Consider the following 24889-nt stretch of genomic DNA (forward strand, 5'->3'; position numbering starts at 1 on the left):
CATTATGAACAACATTAAAAAAAAAAAAAAAAAAAATCTTTTTCTTTTTTCGATCGATATTTTTTATAATCGATATCGATTATTTATCGCGGGAGGACGTATTGATATATATCGCAATATCGATATTTCAGCACACCCCTATACTCCCCTTTCCCAAGCAGCCGTTCTAGCCGCAGTCTTAGCTCAGCAGTAGAAATGTGGCGCTCACGTGAGAGACCCGAGTTTGAATCATGGGTGGGCTTATAAATCGTACAGATGGCAGCTTTAATGTAATAACAATAAACATCATGACGTTGTAATGACCCGACTATATTGTAATAACCTGATTTACAGGATTTGATCTTCAATAATCAGTAAATCTTCAGTACAAATGTCACCATGTTATTATCTTGTTATTATTCCTGACCTCAGGGACGCCTATACAGATAGTGTTTGTTTGTTTTCACTTACTGTACAAGACGATTTAACCCATTCTGACCTGAGATCAGATTCTAAAAAGGTCTTCTACATCCTGACAGTTTTCCATTCTGACCTGAGATCAGATTCTAAAAATGTCTTCTATGTCAGTCGCTCTTCAATTTTTCAAAAATAGCAGACCTGCAAGCTCGTAGCGCGCCACTCGGTGGAGCGCTATGAGCTTGTAGATCTGCTATTTTTCAATAGCTAAAGCATAACATAGTGCTAATACCAAAATGGGTTCCCGCCCAGAATGGGTTAAAAATGATGCACAAAGTCAATATAATTGTGTGTCGAATGTGCAGATCTATCACAGTCAAAACACCAGGCCTGTCGTACAGAAAGAAGTGTGTGTGTGTGTGTGTGTGTGTGTGTGTGTGTGTGTGTGTGTGTGTGTGTGTGTGTGTGTGTGTGAGAGTGAGTGAGTGAGTGAGTGAGTGAGTGAGGCGAGTGACCCAAAAGAGAAATTATACATTCCCCCGGGATTCAACTTCATGAAAATAGCAGATCTTGTAGATTGGCTATTTTCACTACTTCTTAAACATAGGCTTTCTAATTTATCTTTTAGATTTGTATTTGATTTATTCAAGAAATAACATTGAATTTGGTATTAATTCAGGAAAACGGTAGCTTTTTCGGGAATATGTTTTTTGAAAATGTTAATAATTCAAAACTAAATGTAAAGGAAACAAAAAAAACAAAAAAAACAAGGGGACCCATAATGTGTCCGCGACCAACACATGGGTACCAAGTTTACGACCCAGTGTTTGGGGATACGGATGGTTTTAACTTCAAAATTTGATCCCACAATTGTGTAACCCATTTTTCACCCCTGTGTCAATTATCTAATGTGATCCTGGGCTCTAGTCTACACACCCTCCGCCAACCTGGGGAGAGCAACGGACTTGAACTCATGCTTCCTTCATGCATGAGTGTCCAAGTCGCTCCTTTACACATGACAGGGAGGGGAGTTTCCCTGGTTGGACATAGCGCGTGGAAGGAACACGTTATTCCAACCAGTTCCTTTCCCCTCCATCAGGCGCTCCGGCTGGCCAGGGGGAGGCAGTTTAGAGACCAGGATTACTGCATGTTTTTGTGAGGGTACCTACCCTAGGCCGGGGACACGGGGAGAACATGTGAGGGTACCTACCCTAGGGGACACGGGGAGAACATTTGAGGGTACCTACCCTAGGGGACACGGGGGGAGAACATGTGAGGGTACCTACCCTAGGGGACACGGGGAGAACATGTGAGGGTACCTACCCTAGGCCGGGGACACGGGGAGAACATGTGAGGGTACCTACCCTAGGGGACACGGGGAGAACATGTGAGGGTACCTACCCTAGGCCGGGGACACGGGGAGAACATGCAAACTCCACGCAGAAATGCCCTTTCGACAACCCTGCCTTGGGTATGGGCACTGATGACGCAGAGGAGGAAATGATCCGGACGCCAGTGCCCACAGCAGTAATCAAACCCAGGACCTTCTAGCTGTGAGGCGACAGCACTATACCGACTGGGCCACCGTGCCTCCGAAACAGATGGATTCAGTACTCACCAGTGCTATGTGACTGTTGTTCCATGTGTTGTTGTCCACCAGCGTGGTCCTGTTGGCCATGCCGGCTATCTGGTAGCCGTAGTCCCACCACGACATGACCCGCACGTGATCGTCCGTGTTCTGTCGCAGCCAATAGTAGGCCTCCCTGAAGTCATCCAGGATGTTGCGTGATCTGTATAGTGGGTCGACAGGCACATGGCCATGGCTATTAAAACCACTTAAAAGGTAGAGTAAGTGGTTTTCTTTGGTTCAAATAAATGTTTAAAAAAAAAACTCTGTATTGTGATAGTACTCATTGCTATAGAGTGTTTGTTCAGTAACGGGAGTGTCCTTGTCTCTCCGGGCTTTTTATTAAACAGAAAATGCATTTTCAGGTTGGGATACCAATTGTATCCAATCAGGATAGAGAACGCAGCCAGGATACAGTGACGACGTAAAGGAATGAGCAGACAAACTGGAACTTAATAATAACACTCTTATTGCCACCTAGTGTTCATTCAAGATACTGCAGGCCGCCAGAGAAACACTCTGACTACTAGACATGTTCATCCGGGTATCCCAGCCAGGCACGTGCGCACATAGACATCAACGGGGGCTTCAGCCCCTGCCCTTTTACCAGTCTGTAAAACACAACTGCCCTCTCCAGACCATGAATGCAGCGTTTACTGTGGTGAAAGAAATGCAAATGCCACTCTTTTCCACGCCATACGGGAAGGCAGCATTCAGGATTCAAGTGCTTTTTTTCCCCCGAAGTCTCCTGAACTCGAACGCAGCATTTTGCGTTTAACTAATTTCTTTCTAAATCTATGCCGTACACACCGCATCTCCCAGATCCCAGCCTCGCACAGTGAGAGGAGTTGTGTCAGCAGGAGCCGGCGTGGCTTAGCTTTCGCAGAAACGGTAATACCTCGGGTGCGATGCGATCAAAAATCACATTCAAACGTTGCATGGATTGGACAAAACTACGGATTTTGCACCACGTTTCAGAATTTCATAAGCAGAATCTACAAAGATTCTGCTTTGAATGGGTGTCTATGGCGTGCGGCGTGCGCGTGCATTCCTCCTTGTGCTGGGAACGACGTAGGCGTTGCCTAGCAACCTGGACAGGGCTACAGGTTTGTTTTTAGCATTAGCCGGTTGATTTTGATGAGCTTAACCACCTAACTTCTAAATGTTCATTTTTCAGGAAATTAAGAAAACCGTATATTTACCGTACAAAGCAATACTGCTTTGTTTGTTTGCTAGTTGGTGTTGTGATATATTGACAATTACTTGCATGAGAGGGGGTGGAGTTTAGCAGATGAGGGTCCTATGGAGTTAAGAGGTTTTGGCCAAAGCGTTTTTTACTATTTTCCATTGGTTCAAAACAACACTGATTTATGCAAAACAAATCAAAAACCTCAAAAAATGTTAGGTGGTTTCCTGCCGACAGCAGAGATACAAAGAGAGAGAGGGTGTGTAAAAAGCCAAGACAGTAGAGTACGGTATGCGAGTTTGCCATTTTCCCTGTGAGTCTTCTCTATTGTCTCTCTGACGCCTGAAAAGAAACAGCTCGGCCATGCAACAACACTCACAGTCTCAGAGGAGAATAGAACATTGAGTCCTTGAAAATCTGCAGATGCAGTATGCGACCGCGACGCAAATAAGTTACACCACCATAACTAAGGAGCACACACACACACACACACACACACACACACACACACGCTCACTTAATCAATATCTCTACGAACACTCACATTATAATAATATGTTCTTTCTCTGACCCGTGCACTGACTGCACTCCTACGCACAACTAATAGTTAATTTACATGTAAGATGGAGTGATGGTGGAGGAGGATTATTCATTTATACAGGGGAGCGAGATGGGCCTGGCTTCTCTCCTTGTGGCTACAGGGCAACACATTATTCAGTATACTGTGTGAGTGTTATATGGGATGGATATTGTATTATTCAACGGTTTGAGTGTTGGATATAATGGACATGATACTGTTTTAAGGTATATCGATTATTTACATTTGGGCCAAAATATGTTAATGACGCATTTAAACTTTACTTGGAAAAAAAAAAAATGTTTTGGAGATTTTCAAATATTTGTCTCGTCAGGTTGTCGTTCCACAACACCCTCCCTTAACCTTTCTAAAAACACAATACCTTGGTTACAGTCCAGGTGGCTGGAATACCTTGGTTACAGTCCAGGTGGCTGGAATACCTTGGTTACAGTCCAGGTGGCTGGAATACCTTGGTTACAGTCCAGGTGGCTGGAATACCTTGGTTACAGTCCAGGTTACAGTCCAGGTGGCTGGAATACCTTGGTTACAGTCCAGGTGGCTGCAATACCTTGGTTACAGTCCAGGTGGCTGGAATACCTTGGTTACAGTCCAGGTTACAGTCCAGGTGGCTGGAATACCTTGGTTACAGTCCAGGTTACAGTCCAGGTGGCTGGAATACCTTGGTTACAGTCCAGGTGGCTGGAATACCTTGGTTACAGTCCAGGTTACAGTCCAGGTGGCTGGAATACCTTGGTTACAGTCCAGGTGGCTGGAATACCTCGGTAGCTTTAACTGTCAACAGTAATGGCATACAAAACTTTTCTTGATGGAGAACGGCCATTATTCCAACAGTCGAGTCCTCGCAACGGTGAAGGAATCACTGAATCACTGACGTTTCAGTTTGTTTTATTTGTTTTGTATGTCGTACGCTGACTTGAAAGACCAGCGAGCACAACTCAGTCACAATAACAACACGTGTCTGTTTGCCAAGTGTATAATACGACTCAGGAGAAACAGAAGGGTTCAGAAGAAACAGAGGAATGTCGCCAACAACACTCACTCAGAAGCGTCCTTCAGGAGTTTCTTTTATTTATTCAGACACAGGCAGCGCAGAACAGTCCATGCGTACAGTATCTGATTCTGAATAGAATAATACAATAAGCCTGAAGGACCCTTTCGTGAGTGCTTGCAATCTTCTGTCGCAGTATTGATTTCGTCCTTTTTCGTCATAGTATTCTACGACGAAAAATGTTCGTCGACTACCTTTTTTCAAAGGACAGTTGGAAACTAAATGAAAACTAAGCTATGACGACTAAAACTAAGACTAAATAATTATTGACGACAACGAATACAAATAAAAATGCTAGGAAGGGACTATAGTGGACAAGATATCCAATATAAGTAAAAGACATTTTACACATTTTTACGCTGAAAATAGCCAATCTACAAGCTCGAACGTGTCGCAGCGCGGCTATTTTCAGCAAGTGGCGGCGGTGGCTCAGGGGTAGAGTGACTGGATTGGGAACCGCAAGGTTGCCAGTTCGAACCCCGGGGCTCCCCCCAGAGTTTAGTGTTGAGTGTCCTTGAGCAAGACACTGAACCCCTAAATTGCTCCCGTTGAGCAGTTTGGTGCCTTGCATGGCTTCCGCCGGCATCGGTGTGTGAATCTGCGTATGAGTGGGTGAATGTAATGCACAATCTATGTAAAGCGCTTAGGATAAAGGCGCTATATATAAAAATGCACCATGCACTTACAAGTGTAAAATCTGCTATTACGACGGCATAGAGGCCCGCCGAAATACATTTTAGTCGACTAAATCAACTGTAGATTTAGTCGACCAAAAGCGTATATTAGTCGAACAAAACTAGACTAACACTAAAACGTTCCAGGTGACTGGTAGAATGTGACTAAAGCTAAATGAAAACGATTCAAGAGACTATTATGAGTTATGACTATGACAAAAAAAAACACTGCTCTGTTGGTGTATTGAGTCACACCTCGATACTGTGATTCATGTGCATAATCTGGAAATACGTCAAAACAAGAAAAGACATTTCTTGGGAACTTCACTTTCGCAAGACCTATAGTCAGCACTGTGGTTCCCACCCTATTCAGCCCGAGACCCCGAGCTTGGCTAATTTCACTACTACTTAAACGTTTGTTCTCTAATTTATTAGTTTTTTTTGTAATTCATGAGAAATGTCCCCGGGAGTTTGGGAGTGTTTTTTGAAAACGTTTCGAAACAACAATGATTCAAAACCAAATGTAGATGTAAAAAATAAATAATGTGAACCCCATCTCACAGAAATACGGCCAACGGAATTGCAATTCCGTGCATACATGCTTAGAAAATCCCCAAATCCGTACATATTATAAGATAATACGACAGACGGAGGCGTGGCTTTCACTAGTATAGGGAAGTGTTTGACATTTACTATTCTCTCCATACAACTCTTAAAAGGGATAGTTCAGATTTTTTTTACTTCAGCTGTATGAAATATACTTGCCATTAATATTGTGGTTGCAACTGTATTGATTGATTGCCCGAGTCTCGTGGTGGGAGTTCTGCTCTGGTTTTGGTGAAATATTAAGTAGTTACCGGTCATTTGGTGGGGCGCATTAAAAGCAAATGAATCCACAAAACTAACGTCATTTGTATTGTTGACCTATTCCAAAAATATTAGTGCAACTTTCGTTCATTTTTTACCCCTCTATCACACGGAACTATGCTTTCTGTGTCCATATCACTACGCCCCAAAAAATAGTTCCATGTGATAGAGGGGTCAAAGTTGAACGAAATAGGTCAACAATACAAGTTTTGTGAATTAATTTACTTTTACTGCGTGGCCCCACGCAGTAAACTGGTCAATATGAAGTAGTTCCGTGACCGGAACTACTTCATATTGACCAAAACCAGAGCAGAACTCCCACCACGGGACTCGGGGCAATCAATGAACACAGTTGGAAACCATGACTATATCAATGGCAAGTATTTCACACAGCTTAAGTTGTGATGGTTCTTCACTCACCCGTCCTGGTTGTAAGACGCCAGCACCACGCTGGGACTGGAGTAGGCGTTGCTGGTGACCCAGGTGCAGTGCACGGCGAACATCATGAGCAGCATCAGCATCAGCATGGTCACGATGGACTTGATGTTGGGCCCCAGGCCCTCCTCGGCTTTCTCCTGCTCCGACACGTGCTTCCGCACCTTTCCGGCCTGCAAGGGAGGGGCACACTCATTAACCCATTCTGAACGGGAACCCATATTGGTGTTGGCATCATGTTATGCTTTAGCTATTGAAAAATAGCAGATCTACAAGCTCATAGCGCGCCACCGAGTGGCGCGCTACGAGCTTGTAGGTCTGCTATTTTTGAAAAATCGAAGAACGACTGACATTTTTAGAATCTGATCTCAGGTCAGAATGGGTTAATCAGACCAGTGTGTGTCCTAGTGGAAACCTCGTATGAATCTGATCTCAGGTCAGAATGGGTTAAAGCAGTGGTTTTCATTCAACCTCTTTCATATCACGGTCCACGGTCTCCACCAGGCCAAAGGCATGGGGAGAGAGTATGTTTTGCACTCCGACCGACCGCCCATGTGTGTGTGTGTGTGTGTGTGTGTGTCCGTCCGTCCGTCCGTTACCAGCTAATCTCCGGCACCATTAAGCCGGTCGATGCCAAACTTTCCACACATAACTCCCTGGATGCCAAAGAGGAACCTATATGTCTGTCGGTCTTCGATTAAAAAAAATAAAAAAAATAGCAGACCTACAAGTGGCGCGCTACGAGCTTGTATAGGTCTGCTATTTTTCAACAGCTAAAGCATAACATAATGCGAACACCAAAAGGGGTTCCCGCCCCAAAAATGGGTTAACGCAATATTTGGTAGCCATATACAGCTAACTGGTTGGAGAAATTGCCGGATTTTTAGGCGCTATAACGATTGCGGTTATGAAATATCTGAGATTATTATTAGGGTTTTCTGGCAGTCTGAAATAACTAAAGGACCGCCGCGGCGTGTCGTAAGCTTGCATAAAGCCTATTTTCGGTGTAGGACACACTTCTATAGAAGACATGCTGACTTCTATAGGGATATAAAAATAAATCAGTCTTTTATTTAAAAACAATGCACACTATTGTTATGGATGGTGGAGCCTTTGTTTTACGGCTGCATGCTTCTGAATTATTTAAAAAGGCAAGAATGAATTATTGAGCAAATTAAGCGCCGTGTTGTTTCCTTGGAGTACCTTAACCCATTCTGACCCGAGATCAGATTCATATACGAGGTTTCCACTGGACACACACTGGTCTGATTAACCCATTCTGACCTGAGATCAGATTCTAAAAATGTCAGTCGTTCTTCGGGTTTTTCAAAAATAGCAGACCTACAAGCTCGTAGCGGCGCGCTATATGAGCTTGTAGATCTGCTATTTTTCAATAGCTAAAGCATAACGTGATGCTAACACCAAAACGGGTTCCCGATCAAAATGGGTTAAACAGCACTCAGTGTTGACTGAAGAGAAATCATTGAGGACTACAGATTAATATTTTATACCGGTGCGTGTGTGAGCTATTATAGTTAAGGGTGCGTATATATATATATACAGTGTGCACAGTGTACACATACACACGTGCACACATACATTATAGAGATACGATGCATTGTATGGAGAGAGAGAGAGAGAGAGAGAGAGAGAGAGAGAGAGAGAGAGAGAGAGATGCATCTTAATTATTTCAAAACCACCGGTTCCAGAGTTTTAGAGAGACGTAAGCGAGCTCGCGAATGAAAGGTCACTGTCTAAATGCTTTCTGCCCTTCTACTGGAAAGCTTAATCCTGAACCACTCAAGTACCATCACTAATAAGGTCATTATATACCCGGGGGGGGGGGGGGGGTTGTTGTTTTTCTTTTTCTTTTGCGATTCATTTGTTTGTGCGAAATTATATATCCTTTCTTTTTTTGTTACCGTCGTTACGCGTCATGCGTATACGTTCACACAAAGGGCCGGGCAATTAACACACTCTGCGCCGAGGTTGCCTTTTGAAGCCCTTTTTGAGTGGTGCCACCACTCCAAGGAACAGCAATGTCCCGTCTGTGTTCACCTATGCGCCTACCTATATGCACCTATGTGTTGTTCACCCACAAAATGTATATTTAGAACCAATAATCAACTTAACCCATTCTGACCTGAGATCAGATTCATACGAGGTTTCCACTGGACACACACTGGTCTGATTAACCCATTCTGACCTGAGATCAGATTAAAAAAAATGTCAGTCGTTCTTCGATTTTTCAAAAAATAGCAGACCTACAAGCTCGTAGCGCGCCACTCGGTGGCGCGCTATGAGCTTGTAGATCTGCTATTTTTCAATAGCTAAAGCATAACATGATGCTAACACCAAAATGGGTGCCCGGTCAGAATGGGTTAAGAACTGAAGTGGAAAGCGATACCTTTTATGTGTCATTATAAACTGATTAAGCAATAGCAGATCTATACCAGTTCACAACCGGCCCCACGTCGATGCAATGCACTGTGAGCTTGTATGTAGATATGTTATAGTTTCACCTTTAAAACTAGAGCCGTTCATTAAAATCGAAATCGAGGCAAGCGTTTGAATTAAATTGTGATACTGATTTGAAGTCACATTGCCCCCCCCCCCCGGGCCCTATTACCATAATGTGAATGTTATACGCGGCGATAAAGATAACCAATTTTTTGGATGTGTTAAAGAAAAGCTTTGCAAGAACAGCAGCCTTTTAACCCATTCTGAACGGGAACCCATTCTGGTGTTAGCGTCATGTTATGCTTTAGCTATTGAAAAATAGCAGATCTACAAGCTCATAGCGCGCCACCGAGTGGCGCGCTATGAGCTTGTAGGTCTGCTATTTTTGAAAAATCGAAGAACGACTGACATTCTTAGAATCTGATCTCAGGTCAGAATGGCTTAATCAGAACCAGTGTGTGTCCAGTGGAAACCTCGTATATGAATCTGATCTCAGGTCAGAATGGGTTAAATTGCGTATCATAATTACGCCTGTAGGGAGGCTGGGAAGTGTTTCTCCGGGATATGTGTGGTGGAGAATCCCAATAGAAACGAGGAACAAACCGCAGCACCACTTAGCGTTTGTGAAACCATCTGGAAGCGCGGCCATTTGGCCAGATTTGAGCGTTTGTTAAACACATGGAATGAATTAACCCATTTTGACCTGGGAACGATTCTATAAATGTCTTCTAAAATCCTGACAGTTTTCAGAAAAAGCTATGTTTCTATGTCGGTCGTTCTTCGACTTGAAAAATAGCAGACCTACAAGCTCGTAGCGGCGCCACTCGGTGGCGCGCTACGAGCTTGTAGATCTGCTATTTTTCAATAGCTTAAAGCATAACATAGTGCTAACACCAAAAGGGGTTCCCCGCCCAGAATGGGTTAAGACTTCGGGGGCCAAATCTGACATCTTCAATATGGAATGAATGTGCTATACACAGATCTTGCATTATGAAAACGACAAAATGTCAAATTAAAACTCCCGTTTTAGTTGCTTTTTGCATTTACAGGAAAACCTTCAGGCTGAAATCAACGGAAAACAAATCTTCATGCCTTATATATATTCCATCATTATCGCGGCGTTATGAGCGAGACGGTCACTAATGCGGTCGGGAGGAATCGGCTGTAATTGGATTTTCTTCGCGGTGTGAATGATGCGAGCCGCCAATGGGCTGTCGGTCACACATTTTGGCTTTTTTTAACCCATTGAGGCCTAACCTGACGCTGCCAGATCCAAGAAGCTTGCTAGACAAAAATTTGTTTCACAGCTTATTGGGGATCTGGGATCGCGGAGAAGCAAATTCAATGACGGGGGCTGTTCCTTTTTTTCAAAGATACTCGGTAGATGATTGGATGTGACCGTCTGTCTATCACCGTGTGTGGGGGCGTGCAAACACAACCAATCACATTGACGTGTCTATATATAGCTTCACATCCGGTTTTTCGCACATATCCCGCCCCTTGGCTCACGCTGATTGGTTCGGTATACGGAACGGATTGGTGTTATAGCTGAACTCCCTGAGAGATCCCAGATGGAAGCTGTGTGTGGGGAACATGCCCAATACCGCCCCCATCTGGCAGCGTCAGGTTAATTCGAGGCCCATTCCAACACGGGTGTCTTTGAAGTTTTTCCGAGTCGACGTTTCTATGTCAGAGGTGATCCAACCTTTGTCATGTCAAGGACCCCCAAGATTATCTGTATTTGGCCGTGGACCCCCCATCTGAAAATATGCACGCGCGCGCACACACACACACACACACACACACACACACACGCACACCTTGTCGTAGAGGTTCCCGGAGCTCCTCTTGTCGTCCTCGTCGCTACTCATGTCCTCGGCCCCGGGGGGGTTCTCTCTCTTGGCGTCGTCTCCCAGGTAGCGCTCGAACACGCAGGAGAACGCCACGGCGGACAGCATGCACACCACGGGGGTCAGCGTCAGCATCAGGCGCACCATCACGCCGGCGAAGTACACCGCGCTGATGGCATACAACGCCACTGCGGGGGAAGAGGGAGGGGGGGAGAGAGAGATATCTCAAATCACTGGCGTAATTTAAAAACAAGCTAACAAGCTAACAAGCTAACAAGCTTATATCAAGTATATCTGCTATTTCTTTTTTTATATATTTTTTTTTATCCCACGATTTTGTAACCCAATTTTCACCCCTGTGTCAATCATCTACTGTGATCCTGGGCTCTACACACCCTCCGCCAACCTGGGGAGAGCAACGGACTTGAACTCATGCTTCCTTCATGCTTGAGTGTCCAAGTTGCTCCTTTACACCTGACAGGGGGGGGGGGGGGGGGTTTCCCTGGTTGGACGTATAGCGCGTGAAAGGAACACGTTATTCCAACCAGTTCCTTTCCCCTCCATCAGGCAGTTTAGAGACCAGGATTACTGCATGTTTTTGTGAGGGTACCTACCTGCTATTTCTGAATAGCCAACGCTCTAAGAGGCCCCTGATGGTCAATACAAATGGATACAAAAATGGACACGGCGCGAGTGAGAATACCTACTGTATACACAGATTTGCGTACACAAGCCTCTTGTGCAGAGGCCACACCGTAAAAAGAAAAGAAAAAAACGAAACAAAAGGACTTGTTATTTTTAAGTATAAGTGAGGTGAAAGCAATGCAGTAGCGCAGTGGGCCATAATCGATGCAGGTCAGTTTTACATGCAGGCCATTATGTTTACGCGGCTCACTGGCTCGTGCGTGCGTCCCGGTCCTTGAAAGCTTAGAGCGGAGCCAACAGGTGCGTAGAGGATCGATATATATAGCATCAAGTGTCTGGTGAATACGTCGGGTGGACAGACGCACAGCCAGGGACACGGAGACAGAGCCCGCTGCCATTACTTCCAGGGTGCATTGTTATTGTGAAACCTGGCCGTGAGGAAACATTACAAACCTCAGTGTAGTTTATCTGTACCGAGAGGGCTCCGTATAGGTTCCGAGGTGTATAGTTAAGAGATATTCACCGCATGTTCCTAAGCTTACTGTTAATGGTACTACTATAGGCCAACATTGAGTATTACATTATCTGTAATAGCCCCCCCAATCACTGATGACTAAAAAGACTATTTGAAACAGGATACAGGCTTTAGTTTAGACATACTATCGGTCCGACTGTCATTAGTCCGACAACCAACCTCAAACCCTAACCTAACCCTAACCACGGAGCAGCGCATGTTCGACTGCATGTGCGACCGTTGTTTTCTGCGTGGCGGCCCGTCGGTGTGTTTAATCTGCGTGTGCGTCCCCTTGAGAACACTGTCAAACACACACACACACGGCGATATTTTACAAACGAGAGATCCTCGTTACATTATATCGGCGACACACTGGCATATCAAAACATCAAAGCCTTCAGTGTCATTTTAGAACCTTTATACTGTAGACTTGAAACGTCCGCAGCGTTCAATAAAACAAACAATGGAAACAATAAGAAGAAGACAAACGAAAATAACTCTCACACTATACAAGAGTCCAAGAGTCCCCCCCCGGCCCAGCATAAAAAAATATATAAAAAACATTAAAGAGAACGGCAAACGTCAATGAAAAAAACAACGATAATTTGAATACCAAAGACTCGCTCGTCGTTGACGTTCTTGATGCAGAACCAGAGGCCCGCTGGGAAGGTGCACACCAGGATGTGCAGATCAAAGAAGAAGGAGACCCAGGTGGTCGGCTGGTGCTCCGACACAGACGCTATGATGGGGATGTGGATCTTAGCGTAGCTGGAGGAAGGACATAGTGGAGGGAGAGAGACATAGTGGAGGGAGAGAGAGGAAGACATAGTGGAGGGAGAGAGACATAGTGGAGGGAGAGAGAGGAAGACATAGTGAAGGGAGAGAGAGGAAGACATAGTGGAGGGAGAGAGAGGAAGACATAGTGGAGGGAGAGAGAGGAAGACATAGTGGAGGGAGAGAGACATAGTGGAGGGAGAGAGACATAGTGGAGGGAGAGAGAGGAAGACATAGTGGAGGGAGAGAGAGGAAGACATAGTGGAGGGAGAGAGAGGAAGACATAGTGGAGGGAGAGAGAGGAAGACATAGTGGAGGGAGAGAGAGGAAGACATAGTGGAGGGAGAGAGAGGAAGACATAGTGGAGGGAGAGAGAGGAAGACATAGTGGAGGGAGAGAGAGGAAGACATAGTGGAGGGAGAGAGAGGAAGACATAGTGGAGGGAGAGAGACATAGTGGAGGGAGAGAGAGGAAGACATAGTGGAGGGAGAGAGAGGAAGACATAGTGGAGGGAGAGAGACATAGTGGAGGGAGAGAGAGGAAGACATAGTGGAGGGAGAGAGAGGAAGACATAGTGGAGGGAGAGAGACATAGTGGAGGGAGAGAGAGGAAGACATAGTGGAGGGAGAGAGAGGAAGACATAGTGGAGGGAGAGAGAGGAAGACATAGTGGAGGGAGAGAGACATAGTGGAGGGAGAGAGAGGAAGACATAGTGGAGGGAGAGAGAGGAAGACATAGTGGAGGGAGAGAGACATAGTGGAGGGAGAGAGAGGAAGACATAGTGGAGGGAGAGAGACATAGTGGAGGGAGAGAGAGGAAGACATAGTGGAGGGAGAGAGACATAGTGGAGGGAGAGAGAGGAAGACATAGTGGAGGGAGAGAGAGGAAGACATAGTGGAGGGAGAGAGAGGAAGACGACATAGTGGAGGGAGAGAGAGGAAGACATAGTGGAGGGAGAGAGAGGAAGACATAGTGGAGGGAGAGAGAGGAAGACGACAGTGGAGGGAGAGAGAGGAAGACATAGTGGAGGGAGAGAGAGGAAGACATAGTGGAGGGAGAGAGAGGAAGACATAGTGGAGGGAGAGAGAGGAAGACATAGTGGAGGGAGAGAGAGAGGAAGACATAGTGAAGGGAGAGAGAGAGGAAGACGACAGTGGAGGGAGAGAGAGAGGAAGACATAGTTGAGGGAGAGAGAGAGGAAGACATAGTGGAGGGAGAGAGAGGAAGACATAGTGGAGGGAGAGAGAGGAAGACATAGTTGAGGGAGAGAGAGAGGAAGACATAGTGGAGGGAGAGAGAGGAAGACATAGTGGAGGGAGAGAGAGGAAGACATAGTGGAGGGAGAGAGAGGAAGACATAGTGGAGAAAATAGATCAAGGGAAGAAGGAAGGAGAGACAGTATAAATAAGTAAACATACTACATACAAGCACAGTTTGATTCAAATTAGAATGAGATATGCCACGATAAATCCCACCACTAAAAAATAAAATAGAAAAACATACTTTACATTCCAAGGACCGTATGATCCCAATTCAACCCCCCCCCCCCCCCTCCCCCTCCCCTTCAACAAATCTGAAATATTAATAAACCTAGTCTACCAGAGTTGAGTAGTACCATGTTTACTTTTTTTTTTTTGCATGTTTGTGTTTAATTTGCTGTGGTGGGTTTTTAAATATTTATTTTTAAAGTGTGCAGTGATTATACCGCTGTGAAAGGGCAAACGCAGCGAGAGAGTTACACAGCCTATCAGAAGAACGAAAACAAACATGCCAAGGTGCTTCTGTCAGCAAACAGTCTGATTGGATTGCACTGTATGTTAGCTGTATATGCTAGGGTTTGTGAATACTTAACAGGCACAGCTCATATGGAGAATACCAATATGTATGCGAGACTGCTAAGACCTCTGTTCTGTAGCCAGCTATACTGTTTCTCTTCATGTGTGTGTGTGTGTGTGTGTGTGTGTGTGTGTGTGTGTGTGTGTGTGTGTGTGTGTGTTTTCTCCACTGGGGCGTACAGAAATGCTTCTAAAGGCCTCTCAAACACACATGCACACGCTCAATTGAACAAATGTTCTATTGACGGGCGAGGGGCTTGCGAAGGCTTACCCGGTGTCCCAGAGCGAGTAGAAACGCCCACTCCACGGAGCGATGTAACCTAAGTGAAGAAACACAAATCAATGGAGAGAGATACACGGGGCGAGACACAGAGAGAGAGAGAGGGAGATAGCAGACGCAGTTTAAACACATACATTATTAGTGCATAATGAGAGCCAAAGGAAAAAGTGCCCGAACAAATAATGTAGAACTGTCTCCCCTATAGCTGGACCCCACAACTAGAAATTATGCACGGGAAAATGACCTGCCCCGAAGGAAAAAGACAAAAGGCGAGAGTTTCCATGGCTCCCTTAAGACCATTCATCACCGTTGAAAATATACAGATACTATTCTAGGGCAATTTTTCACTGTGTTCACTCAAACTACCTTCTTGTGTGGCCAGGAACTTCACCACTTTTCAACCTATCTTCATATAATAGGTCCTCACTAATAATCATGATAAAATGGCACGATTTTTTTCCTACTCAGTCTGTGTCTCATGGGAGGGCTGTGGGCAGTTTAGAAACCGTCTTCCAGTGACATATCATCATTAGGCAGATCATTTTTTTAAACAAGATCTTTTTACAAAAAGGTTTAGATTTTCATTATCGTGAGAACGATGGCAACCGTTTTCGCATTGCAACTTTTCAGGACTAGAAAGCCTGCAGTTTCTATTAGCTTGTATTCCCCATCGATGATGTCACTGGAAGACGGTTTCTGAACTGCCCACAGCCCTCCTATGAGACACAGACAGAGTAGAAGAAAATTGCGCCATTTTTTCCTGATTATTAGTGAGGACCTATAAACGAAGATAGGTTGAAAAGTGGTGAAGTGGTCCTTTAACGTCTAGTTCCCGTTAACCCACTGTGCGCTGTCGAGCGGAGTCCCTCAGGGCTCTATTCTAGTAACATTAAATCTCAGGAAACAGACCATACCATTGGCAATTAGTGGCCCGGGGCCATGTGCGGCCCCCACCTTCACTTAATGTGGCCCTCAGGTTAATCAGAATACTGATATATTATTTATTTCAGCTGTTACAATTCCAAACATGCAGACATTTCCAAACACGCAGACATGACCCTTACCATTACTTCACAGTCTAAATTACTAGCTCAATGAGTAGTGTTAATGTTGTCTCTTTTATGTCCAATATGTTTGTATTTAGTTCATAAAGTTAAATGGTAAAAAATGGTGCATTTATATAGCGCCAATATAAGGCGCTTTACATAGATTGTGTACAGTCATTCACCCATTCACACACATTCATACACCAATGGCTGTGGAAACCATGCAAGGCATGATATTTTAAAATAACTACTACTCCCTAAACTCCCAGTCTTCATCTCGCACGGCCGAGGAAAGCTTCAAAGTCCAATCACTTCATTGTCCGCAAATTGTGCATTTGAAAAGAAAAAGAAGATCTGTTCAATCGCCACTGACTATTATCATTATTAAAGCGATAACAAGCCATCACCAGAGATGTGCTGAAGATGCTGCGACACATTGGGTCCGAGTAAATGACTTGTGACTCAGTGGAGCATTTTGAAGAACATCTGAACCGCATTCTGCTCCAGGCAAAGAGCTGCCTCCTCCTCTCTCTCTCTCTCTCTCCATTTAGGAAGGTGCTGGCTCAGCCATTGCAAAGACATTTTAAGTGTGTAAGCACCTTCACAGAGAACCAACCAGTCGACACGGTCCCAGAGCTGCATGCAAGCCTCTCTCCCAGCTTATGAACCCCATATTCCAAGGCGAGAGAGCAGGCTGGTCCCTGGAACATGTTCTTTGAGGGAGTCGATAACAACCCCAACTCTCACTATAGTCTGTCGAGTCAATGATGAAGGAGAAATTGCAGTGCAAATACGACATTTGATGAGTTCCAAGTTTGGGCAAGTGCTTCACTGAATATTTACTCCGATAGCTCCGTATTACAGTAATCAGCTTTTTTTTCTTCTTTTCAAAATGTAAACAGCGGAGGGTGAGAGCAAATTGGGAAATCCCTTATCGGCGTCGGGATTCTTATTAAACTATAGTTCCGACAGCGGTTTTCACACCCTTTTCATTTAAAGGCTCGTTATTTATTCAGCATTTGAGCCACGGACCATCACTTCACCCATTCTGACCTGAGATCAGATTCATACGAGGTTTCCACTGGACACACACTGGTCTGATTAACCCATTCTGACCTGAGATCAGATTCTAAAAATGTCAGTCCTTCGATTTTTCAAAAAATATCAGACCTACAAGCTCGTAGCGCGCCACTCGGTGGCGCGCTATGAGATTGTAGATCTGCTATTTTTCAATAGCTAAAGCATAACATGATGCTAACACCAAAATGGGTTCCCGTTCAGAATGGGTTAATGATGTTTAGCCTCTCAGACCCAAAACCAAAGAATATTTTGTTATTTCGATTTTTGTCCATAACTCCAAGCTGTTGGCAGACATTGATCAAAATAACAACTCTTCTACATTCTGTCATTCTCTAATCGTGTAGCCTTCTTGTAACTGAAGCAATGCGGATGTTAACTATAATTGAACCCCTGAGAGCGTAAAATGAGCCCAAGTGGACACGTACGGGTCCATCTGGGCTCATTTGAAGCTCTCAAGAGTGAACGATATATGTTCATTCGGTTACCAACTCCCCATCATTTAGCTGGGGGACCGCCTGGAACAACCCCCTCAAGGGCCACTGGTTGAAAACCACTGTCCTAGAGAAAAAAAACTCCCCCAGCTGTAATTTCTTTTTAAAACATAAAAAAATAAATAGCCTTTCACCAAGGCCTTGCACGGCTTATTGCATTCACAAACTGTGTCACTATACACATACCTGGCAAGCTTACATAAAATACAGACAACGTGTTAACTTATCAACGTCAAACTCCACCAAACAATGCACAGTAGCAGTACCTTCGGAAACACACGCTAGCGGCTAGACGCAGTGAAACGCTGGACTGGACTGGAGTCCCACAGGGCTCTATACTAGGTCACAGGGCATATAGCAGTGACGGCCACTTTCTATAGTTCCCCATAGGGAGTTCCACAAATAATGATATCAATTTAAAGGCTATAATGAAGCCACCCAGGATCCTGGTGATTGATGACCATAAAACATTTGGTTCTGTGGACACTGTGGGCGCTGGGGGCGTGTTCTCTTTTCCGCGTTATCAGTGCCCATACCCGAGGTGGGGTTGGCGAAAGGGCCTTTCTGTGTGGAGTCTGCATGTTCTCCCCCAGTGTCCCCTGGGGGTAGGTATCCTCACAAAAAAACATGCATGCCTTCCCCTGGCCAGCCTAATGGAGGGGGAAGGAACTGGTTGGAATAGCGTGTTCCTTCCACATGCTCCATCTAACAAAGGAAACTCCCCCCCTGTCAGGTGAAAATAAGTGGCTTGGACTCCTCGGGCTCTATTTTCGTCCATGCTAAACCTCTTAACCCTAAACTACTTACTGTACATTTTACAAAACTACATTTTTGAATAGTTAACTCTTTTTTCCCCCACATGTCCGTATGTATACGTACGTCGTACGTCGACGCTAGTTGGCGTCATATCCCAGGTCTGTATATATATAATACGTACCAACGTATACTCCGTCTATATAATGGTTGATAGCCTACGGAAGCTTTTAACATTGGTCCGGTTCCTATAGCAACGCCCCACCGTTCCAACTATGGGATTGCAAATACATTCACAGTGCAAACCAGTGGAAGGGGAGGATTTTCAAACCTCCATAGGTCAGACTCTATAGAATCGCTGTCCTCGGTGGATTTCGGATTGAATTTGTGCCTGTACCGTGACGCTGCCGCCATGCAAAAGCTTCTGACGAAAGGTAAAGAGTGTGTGCGTGTTCCAATGATACTAGAGTGTGTGTGGTGAGTGTGTGTGTGTGTGGGGGGAGGGACACACACACACACACCGTCTTTTAAAGTGAACGCGTATGCTGGCACTGGGAACTGTTTATTTTTTTTTTATCCCATGATTTTGTAACCCATTTTTCACCCCTGTGTCAATTATCTAATGTGATCCTGGCCTCTACACGCCCTCCGCCAACCTGGGGAGTCACAGGGGGTTTCCCTGGTTGGACGTATAGCGCGTGGAAGGAACACGTTATTCCAACCAGTTCCTTTCCCCTCCATCAGGCGCCCCGGCTGGCTAGGGGGAGGTAGTTTAGAGACCAGGATTTGGAACTGGGGGTTTATGCTAACAGCTATAGCGGTAGAGATAGAGTTAAAATAGCCAATATACATCGACACGTTGTGAGCTTGTAGATTGGCCATTTTAACTATTTAAAAATTATTTTAAATATAGTAAAAAAGTAAAGAAGTTTAGGGATAAGGGGTTTAGCATGGTCGAAAATAGAGCCCCTCATGTATAGAAGGAAGTATGATGTCAGTCCGTTGCTCTCCCCCGGTTGGCGGAGGGAGTGTAGAGCCCAGGACTGCATTAGATAATTGACACTGGGTGAAAAAATGGGTTACAACATCGTGGGATAAAAATGTAATCACAAAAAAAGACATCACACCAATCACACCGCAGGAACACGGCCAGGGTGCCGGCCCGGTTCCAGCGAGCCGCCCAGCGTCCGTAACAGTCAATAAATGACAGAGCTATACCGTGTGGGGGGTCCCTCTACTGTACTGTACTGTCACTGTACTGTAACACCTCAAAACCTTACATATACAGTTAACATGTGTGTGTGTGTGTGGGTGTGGGTGTTAGGCTGCACAACAGTGACACTTGGTTGAGAAAACCAACCAAACGCTATTTCCGTGCTCAGGCTCAGACACCGCCAGCCAGGGACCCAGGGACACAGCCAGCCAGCCAGCCAGGGACACACATAGCTGTCTATAGGAGGAGTCTTATAAAGGAGCATGACAGCACAGAGAATTCACATCAATAGGAGTAAATGCATTCTATTGGTGGTGCTTAAAGGACCTTTTCAACTTTTCAACCTATCTTCATATAATAGGTCCTGACTAATAATCATGATAAAATGGCACGATTCTTTTCTACTCAGTCTGTGTCTCATATAGGAGGGCTGTGGGCAGTTTAGAAACCGTCTTCCAGTGACATCATCATTAGGCAGATTCTTTTTTTAAACAAGTTTTTATAATACAAATGTTTAGATTTTCATTATCGTGAGAAGAACGATGGCTTCCATTTTCGCATTGCAACTTTTCAGGACTAGAAAGCCTGCAGATACTATTAGCTTGTATTCCCCATCGATGATGTGACTGGAAGACGGTTTCTGAACTGCCCACAGCCCTCCTATGAGACACAGACAGAGTAGAAAATAATTGCGCCATTTTTTCAAGATTTTTAGTGAGGACCTATTATATGAAGATACGTTGAAAAGTGGTGAAGTGGTCCTATAATATCCAAAACTACCTTACATCTATATGGGACAAAAAGCATTTTAAAGAGCACATTAGATGGTGTGTGCATGCAAATAAACAAATAAGGCTCTCAGAGTGAGAACTCATCTTGACCTCATATTTTAAAAGTTGCATCGTGTTTCTTGGCTGTTCCCTGCATTCCTGTCCTTTTGTCGCACCCGCAAAGCACTTTGAGATTAACTTGAGTTTGAACTCGAAAGCACCACATAAATTTTAACTGGACTTCCAGCGCCGCGCATTTCATTTCATATACGACAGAAGGACCTTCAGCGCTGCACACAGTGTGGCATAACCCATTGAAGACGGGGGAACCCCTTTTGGTGTTTTAAGGATTTAAAAAAAAAAGAGAGAAAAATAGCAGATCTACAAGCTCGTAGCGTGGCACTCGGTGCCGTGCTACGAGCATGTAGATCTGCAATTTTTTTTTAAAGCTTGAAAATGTGTCACAAAACCTTTGAATATATATTCTTTCAGAGCGAACGTTTGTAAGGGCGGTTCCTGGAACAACATATTTTCAGAAAGGGGGGGGGGGGGGGTCGGCGGCCAATTACATGTTGGTGCTTGACATGAAATAGTTTGAGAAGGGTTTTTCAGAAAACCGCGAATGTGATTTAGAAGACATTTTGTATAATTGGGCCTCAGGGTCCGAACGGGATAAACAATGACTTGCAGCAGAGCGAGCCAGGTACACTCTGCATGATTCAGAGTGGGGGGGGGGGGGGGGGGGGGTTGTCTGTGCGACCGATATCCTATTTTTATTTGCCGTATTCAAATATACTACTCAGCTGAGCTCCATTTCCTGTTTTTTACGAGAGCCCTGGTATACTATAAGCCTCTAAGGGGCGATTGCCAGAGATTCAAATAAGATAACGGCAACGGTTTATTGACATTGGGGTTGGTTGGGGCCAGCGGAGCACGGTACCATGTACAAACTTTATACTGTTTTACTGGAAGTTTTACTGGTGCGGGGATCCGTTGTCGCGGGGGGGTATAGTATTACCCAGCGCATTTTGTTTACTTGTTCACTCCCAATCTTCCGCCGTAGTTTGAAAACCCACCTTTTCAGACTCCATCATGGCCCATAGCACTTACCCCACCCCCTTAGATAGCAATTCTGTAGACTTAGATAGCATTTGATACAGACTTATAGCATGTTATGTAAAAAGCATAAGTGCATTGTATGTAGTCATAGCACGTCATAGTACATAATGTATATCATAGTAGTATAGATGTATAGCTTATATGTATAGTTTCATTATATAGATATTCCACTGTTACTTTCTTAGCTTACGCATGTTTCATGATAAATGTTTTTATGTGATGTATTCCCCATGCTTTTTGTTCTTGCTTAATGTAAGTCGCTCTGGATTAAGAGCGTCTGCTAAATGCCTAAATTGTAAATTGTAAATTGTACTTGTGTGTACACGGATAGTCATGAGTGGAATAATAAATGTACAGTATTTCGGTTAAAAGGTTGCTCCTTGCATTGCATTCCCGTTGAGTTTGGGTTTTCATCCTAATTAACTGCATTCACTCGGTGTCCCAGCAGGTTCCTGGTAAGATAGAAAACAAGCTAGAGGTCCTCGAAGAGCGACTGACATAGAAGACATTTTTTTAGAATCTGATCTCAGGTCAGAATGAAAACTGCCAGGATGTAGATAGAAGACATTTTTTTTAGAATCTGATCTCAGGTCAGAATGGGTTAAAAAAACAGTTTGAAGAAGACGAACCTGTGTATGTCAGATAGATGACGGTGAGGAAGACAACGCCGGCAGCCATGGCGACACCGAGGAGGAACAGAGTCTGGAACTCCTGTCTGGTTAGACGGTCCTTCAAGTACTGAAGGAAGGCATAGGCCTGCAGCAGGGCGAACACACCTGCGCGCACGCACAAGCGCACACACGCACACACACACGCACACACGCACACGCACACGGAGAGGATGAGAAGTAGAGAAAGAAAAAAGTACGATTTAAACAGACAGAATATTCGAGCGTGCAGTGACCCACTGCGACTCCCTCAGGGTTCTAAAAAGCTGCTTCATGGTTTACGACGGAGTGAAGAAGTTTGAGTTGTATAAGAGCTGGGAAACTTATTTTCCTGCATGCTATACTATACTGTATAGATCCCCGCTGGCTGTGAAGAAAACATTTCAGATGCATGAGACATTTCTTAAATGAGCTTATGCCCCCGCCCCCTCCCCCTCTCCCCTCCCCTCCCACTCTCTCCCCACATGCTCCTTTCATTCCGTCCCCCCTCCTCCTCCTCCTCCTCCTCCTCCTCCTCCTCAGCATGTATCCGTTAGTCCGTCCGTCCGTACGTCTCTGGTGAATCTTTACGACGGCAGACGAGGCCTCGATTCTCCTCAGCTGTGTCTCAATCAACCACTTAAAACGATAGTTACGTATGTAACTACGGTTCTATGAGTCCCGAATGACCGCCAGAGGCGGTGCTTTAAGCATGAATATGTCCTTCGCGCATGCGTCGTCGAGTGTTGTATACAAACAAAGTTAATTTTGACCCCGTGATGACCTGAAGTAGTCTATATCTTCCGGCAGTCTGCAGGGGATCAGTCTCTACAGAATTTTCTCGCGCGAACACGAGGATTCTGAGTGACAGAGTGCCTCTGGCGGTCATTCGGGACTCATAGAACCGTAGTTACATACGTAACTATCGTTCTATTTCGTCCCTGCTGACCGCCAGAGGCGGTGCTTTAAGCATGAATGACTTATGCCAGCCAAGTCACGAGGGATCCTGATCACAAACCATAAGGAGTAGGCTTGGAGGAGTCTCGTAAGAGGACCACGTCCAGCGGGTGGGGAGTGGCAACACTCACCCAGAGGAACAGACAACTCGCTGTGATGCCCATGAGGCAGCGGCACAGATATATTCCAGGGGTACTTCCCTCGGGGCAGCCCATGATGTGGGGACGCTCCCGTTAAGAGTGGCACCTCACGCCAAATGGTAAGGTACGATCACTCGCCCCATAAACGTGGTTGATGGCATCCACAACAGTGTGGGGCGGGCGCTGTCTGGAGAGAGCGCTACCTTTGAAAGGGCCATCGTCACAACGGAACAGCCATTCTGACCGCCGAAAGCATTCGGCAGGTCTAACAAGCGGCTCTCAGGGCCCACACTGGGCGCAATAGTTCCCGCTCGTCCATCCACTCTCCTGGTGGAGGGTAAAACTATGCTAGCCGTATAGGCTGGTTGAGGTGTGTATTAGAGTTCTCATTTTCTGCCCGAACCCGACCCGGCCCGGCCCGACATTTTAGGGCCGGGCCGGGCCCAAAAAATATGCTAATTAGCCGGGCCGGGCCGGGCCTCGGGCTCTGTGATTTTCCGTGATTTTCTTATTTTCTTTTTTCAAAAATGTTATTATAATAAAAATAGCAATTGTGTAATGTGTACACATTGTGTAGGCTATATAGCCTACAAGTATGTATTTATTATGAAGAGGGCTGCGCTATGGCGATTCACTTCACGACAGGAGGAAGACGGAGGAGTGGAGGTGGGGGGCTTGGAATGGATTACTGCGCGCAGGCAGAGAGAAGTGAACGGTGGGGTGGTTGTTTAATGTTTATACCGCTGGCTGGCCTCTGGTTTGCGGCGCACCAAATGAGCTTCAGTTCATAATGCTAAATGTTTTATAAATCAATCGGATTATCACACGATAGACTGCAACATAACAAAAACAGTTGCACTGAGCCATCTCGTTAAACCCAGCTGGCTGCGATGAATAACCTAATCATTAGGCCTAATCAACGTCATATAGTCACCAACGATCCATATTCTGTAGTGTATGATCTGACCACGCAATGTTACAGTCCACTGCAGGCTACAGGCTAATGGCTATTTGATTTACAAAATGATTAGTATTATAACCGCCGTCCAGTGCGGCAGCGGCGCTCCTCGTTATATGTGGCCGATTTAAAATAACAGATCTCTAAGCTGTCGAGACACGCCATGAGCGGGTGCATGGATGGTTTGTAAACTTTGTAGGCTATGTTTGTTCTTTTGGACACCGAACGGGGACGATACTTGGGGTCTTGGACATAGCTTCACTTCAGAGGAAACGGGGAGCTACAGTAGGCTACTCACCACCACTGGAAATGGAATCCATTAGAATGATATGGAAATGGTACATAAATGAGCTACATAAATCCTTTATTTCGGCGATAAGTCCATTGAACTCCGTTCTCACTCTCACACAGACACACACTGAAAGAAAAAAAAGAACGCCACTTTTATTGCATGGCCAGCGCAGCGCAGCAACATGCGCCGTCAGTGAACAAAAGTGGCGTTCTTTTTTTTCTTTGTCGGGCTTTA

At 45.1% G+C, this 24889-nt stretch overlaps 1 protein-coding gene across 2 annotated transcripts in view; it reads right to left on the reverse strand.

The window, feature by feature from the left end:
* LOC308332402 (dolichyl-diphosphooligosaccharide--protein glycosyltransferase subunit STT3B-like) overlaps positions 1-24889 on the reverse strand; it is a 186164-nt gene that overhangs the window by 24908 nt on the left and 136367 nt on the right. For both annotated transcript variants that reach the window (XR_013965710.1, XM_080788293.1), the window contains exons 7-12: positions 22291-22437; positions 15181-15229; positions 12914-13068; positions 11112-11329; positions 6817-7004; positions 2015-2186 (exon numbers count right to left, since the gene is read on the reverse strand). Coding sequence is in view for 1 of the 2 variants with exons in the window: in XM_080788293.1 (XP_080644419.1) it covers positions 2015-2186; positions 6817-7004; positions 11112-11329; positions 12914-13068; positions 15181-15229; positions 22291-22437 (929 nt within the window). In the remaining variant the exon portion in view is untranslated. The remainder of the gene's footprint in view (positions 1-2014; positions 2187-6816; positions 7005-11111; positions 11330-12913; positions 13069-15180; positions 15230-22290; positions 22438-24889) is intronic.

This window comes from Protomyctophum bolini, assembly GCF_963924005.1.
Source record: "Protomyctophum bolini genome assembly, chromosome: 17".
In the NCBI taxonomy this organism is placed as follows: domain Eukaryota; kingdom Metazoa; phylum Chordata; class Actinopteri; order Myctophiformes; family Myctophidae; genus Protomyctophum; species Protomyctophum bolini.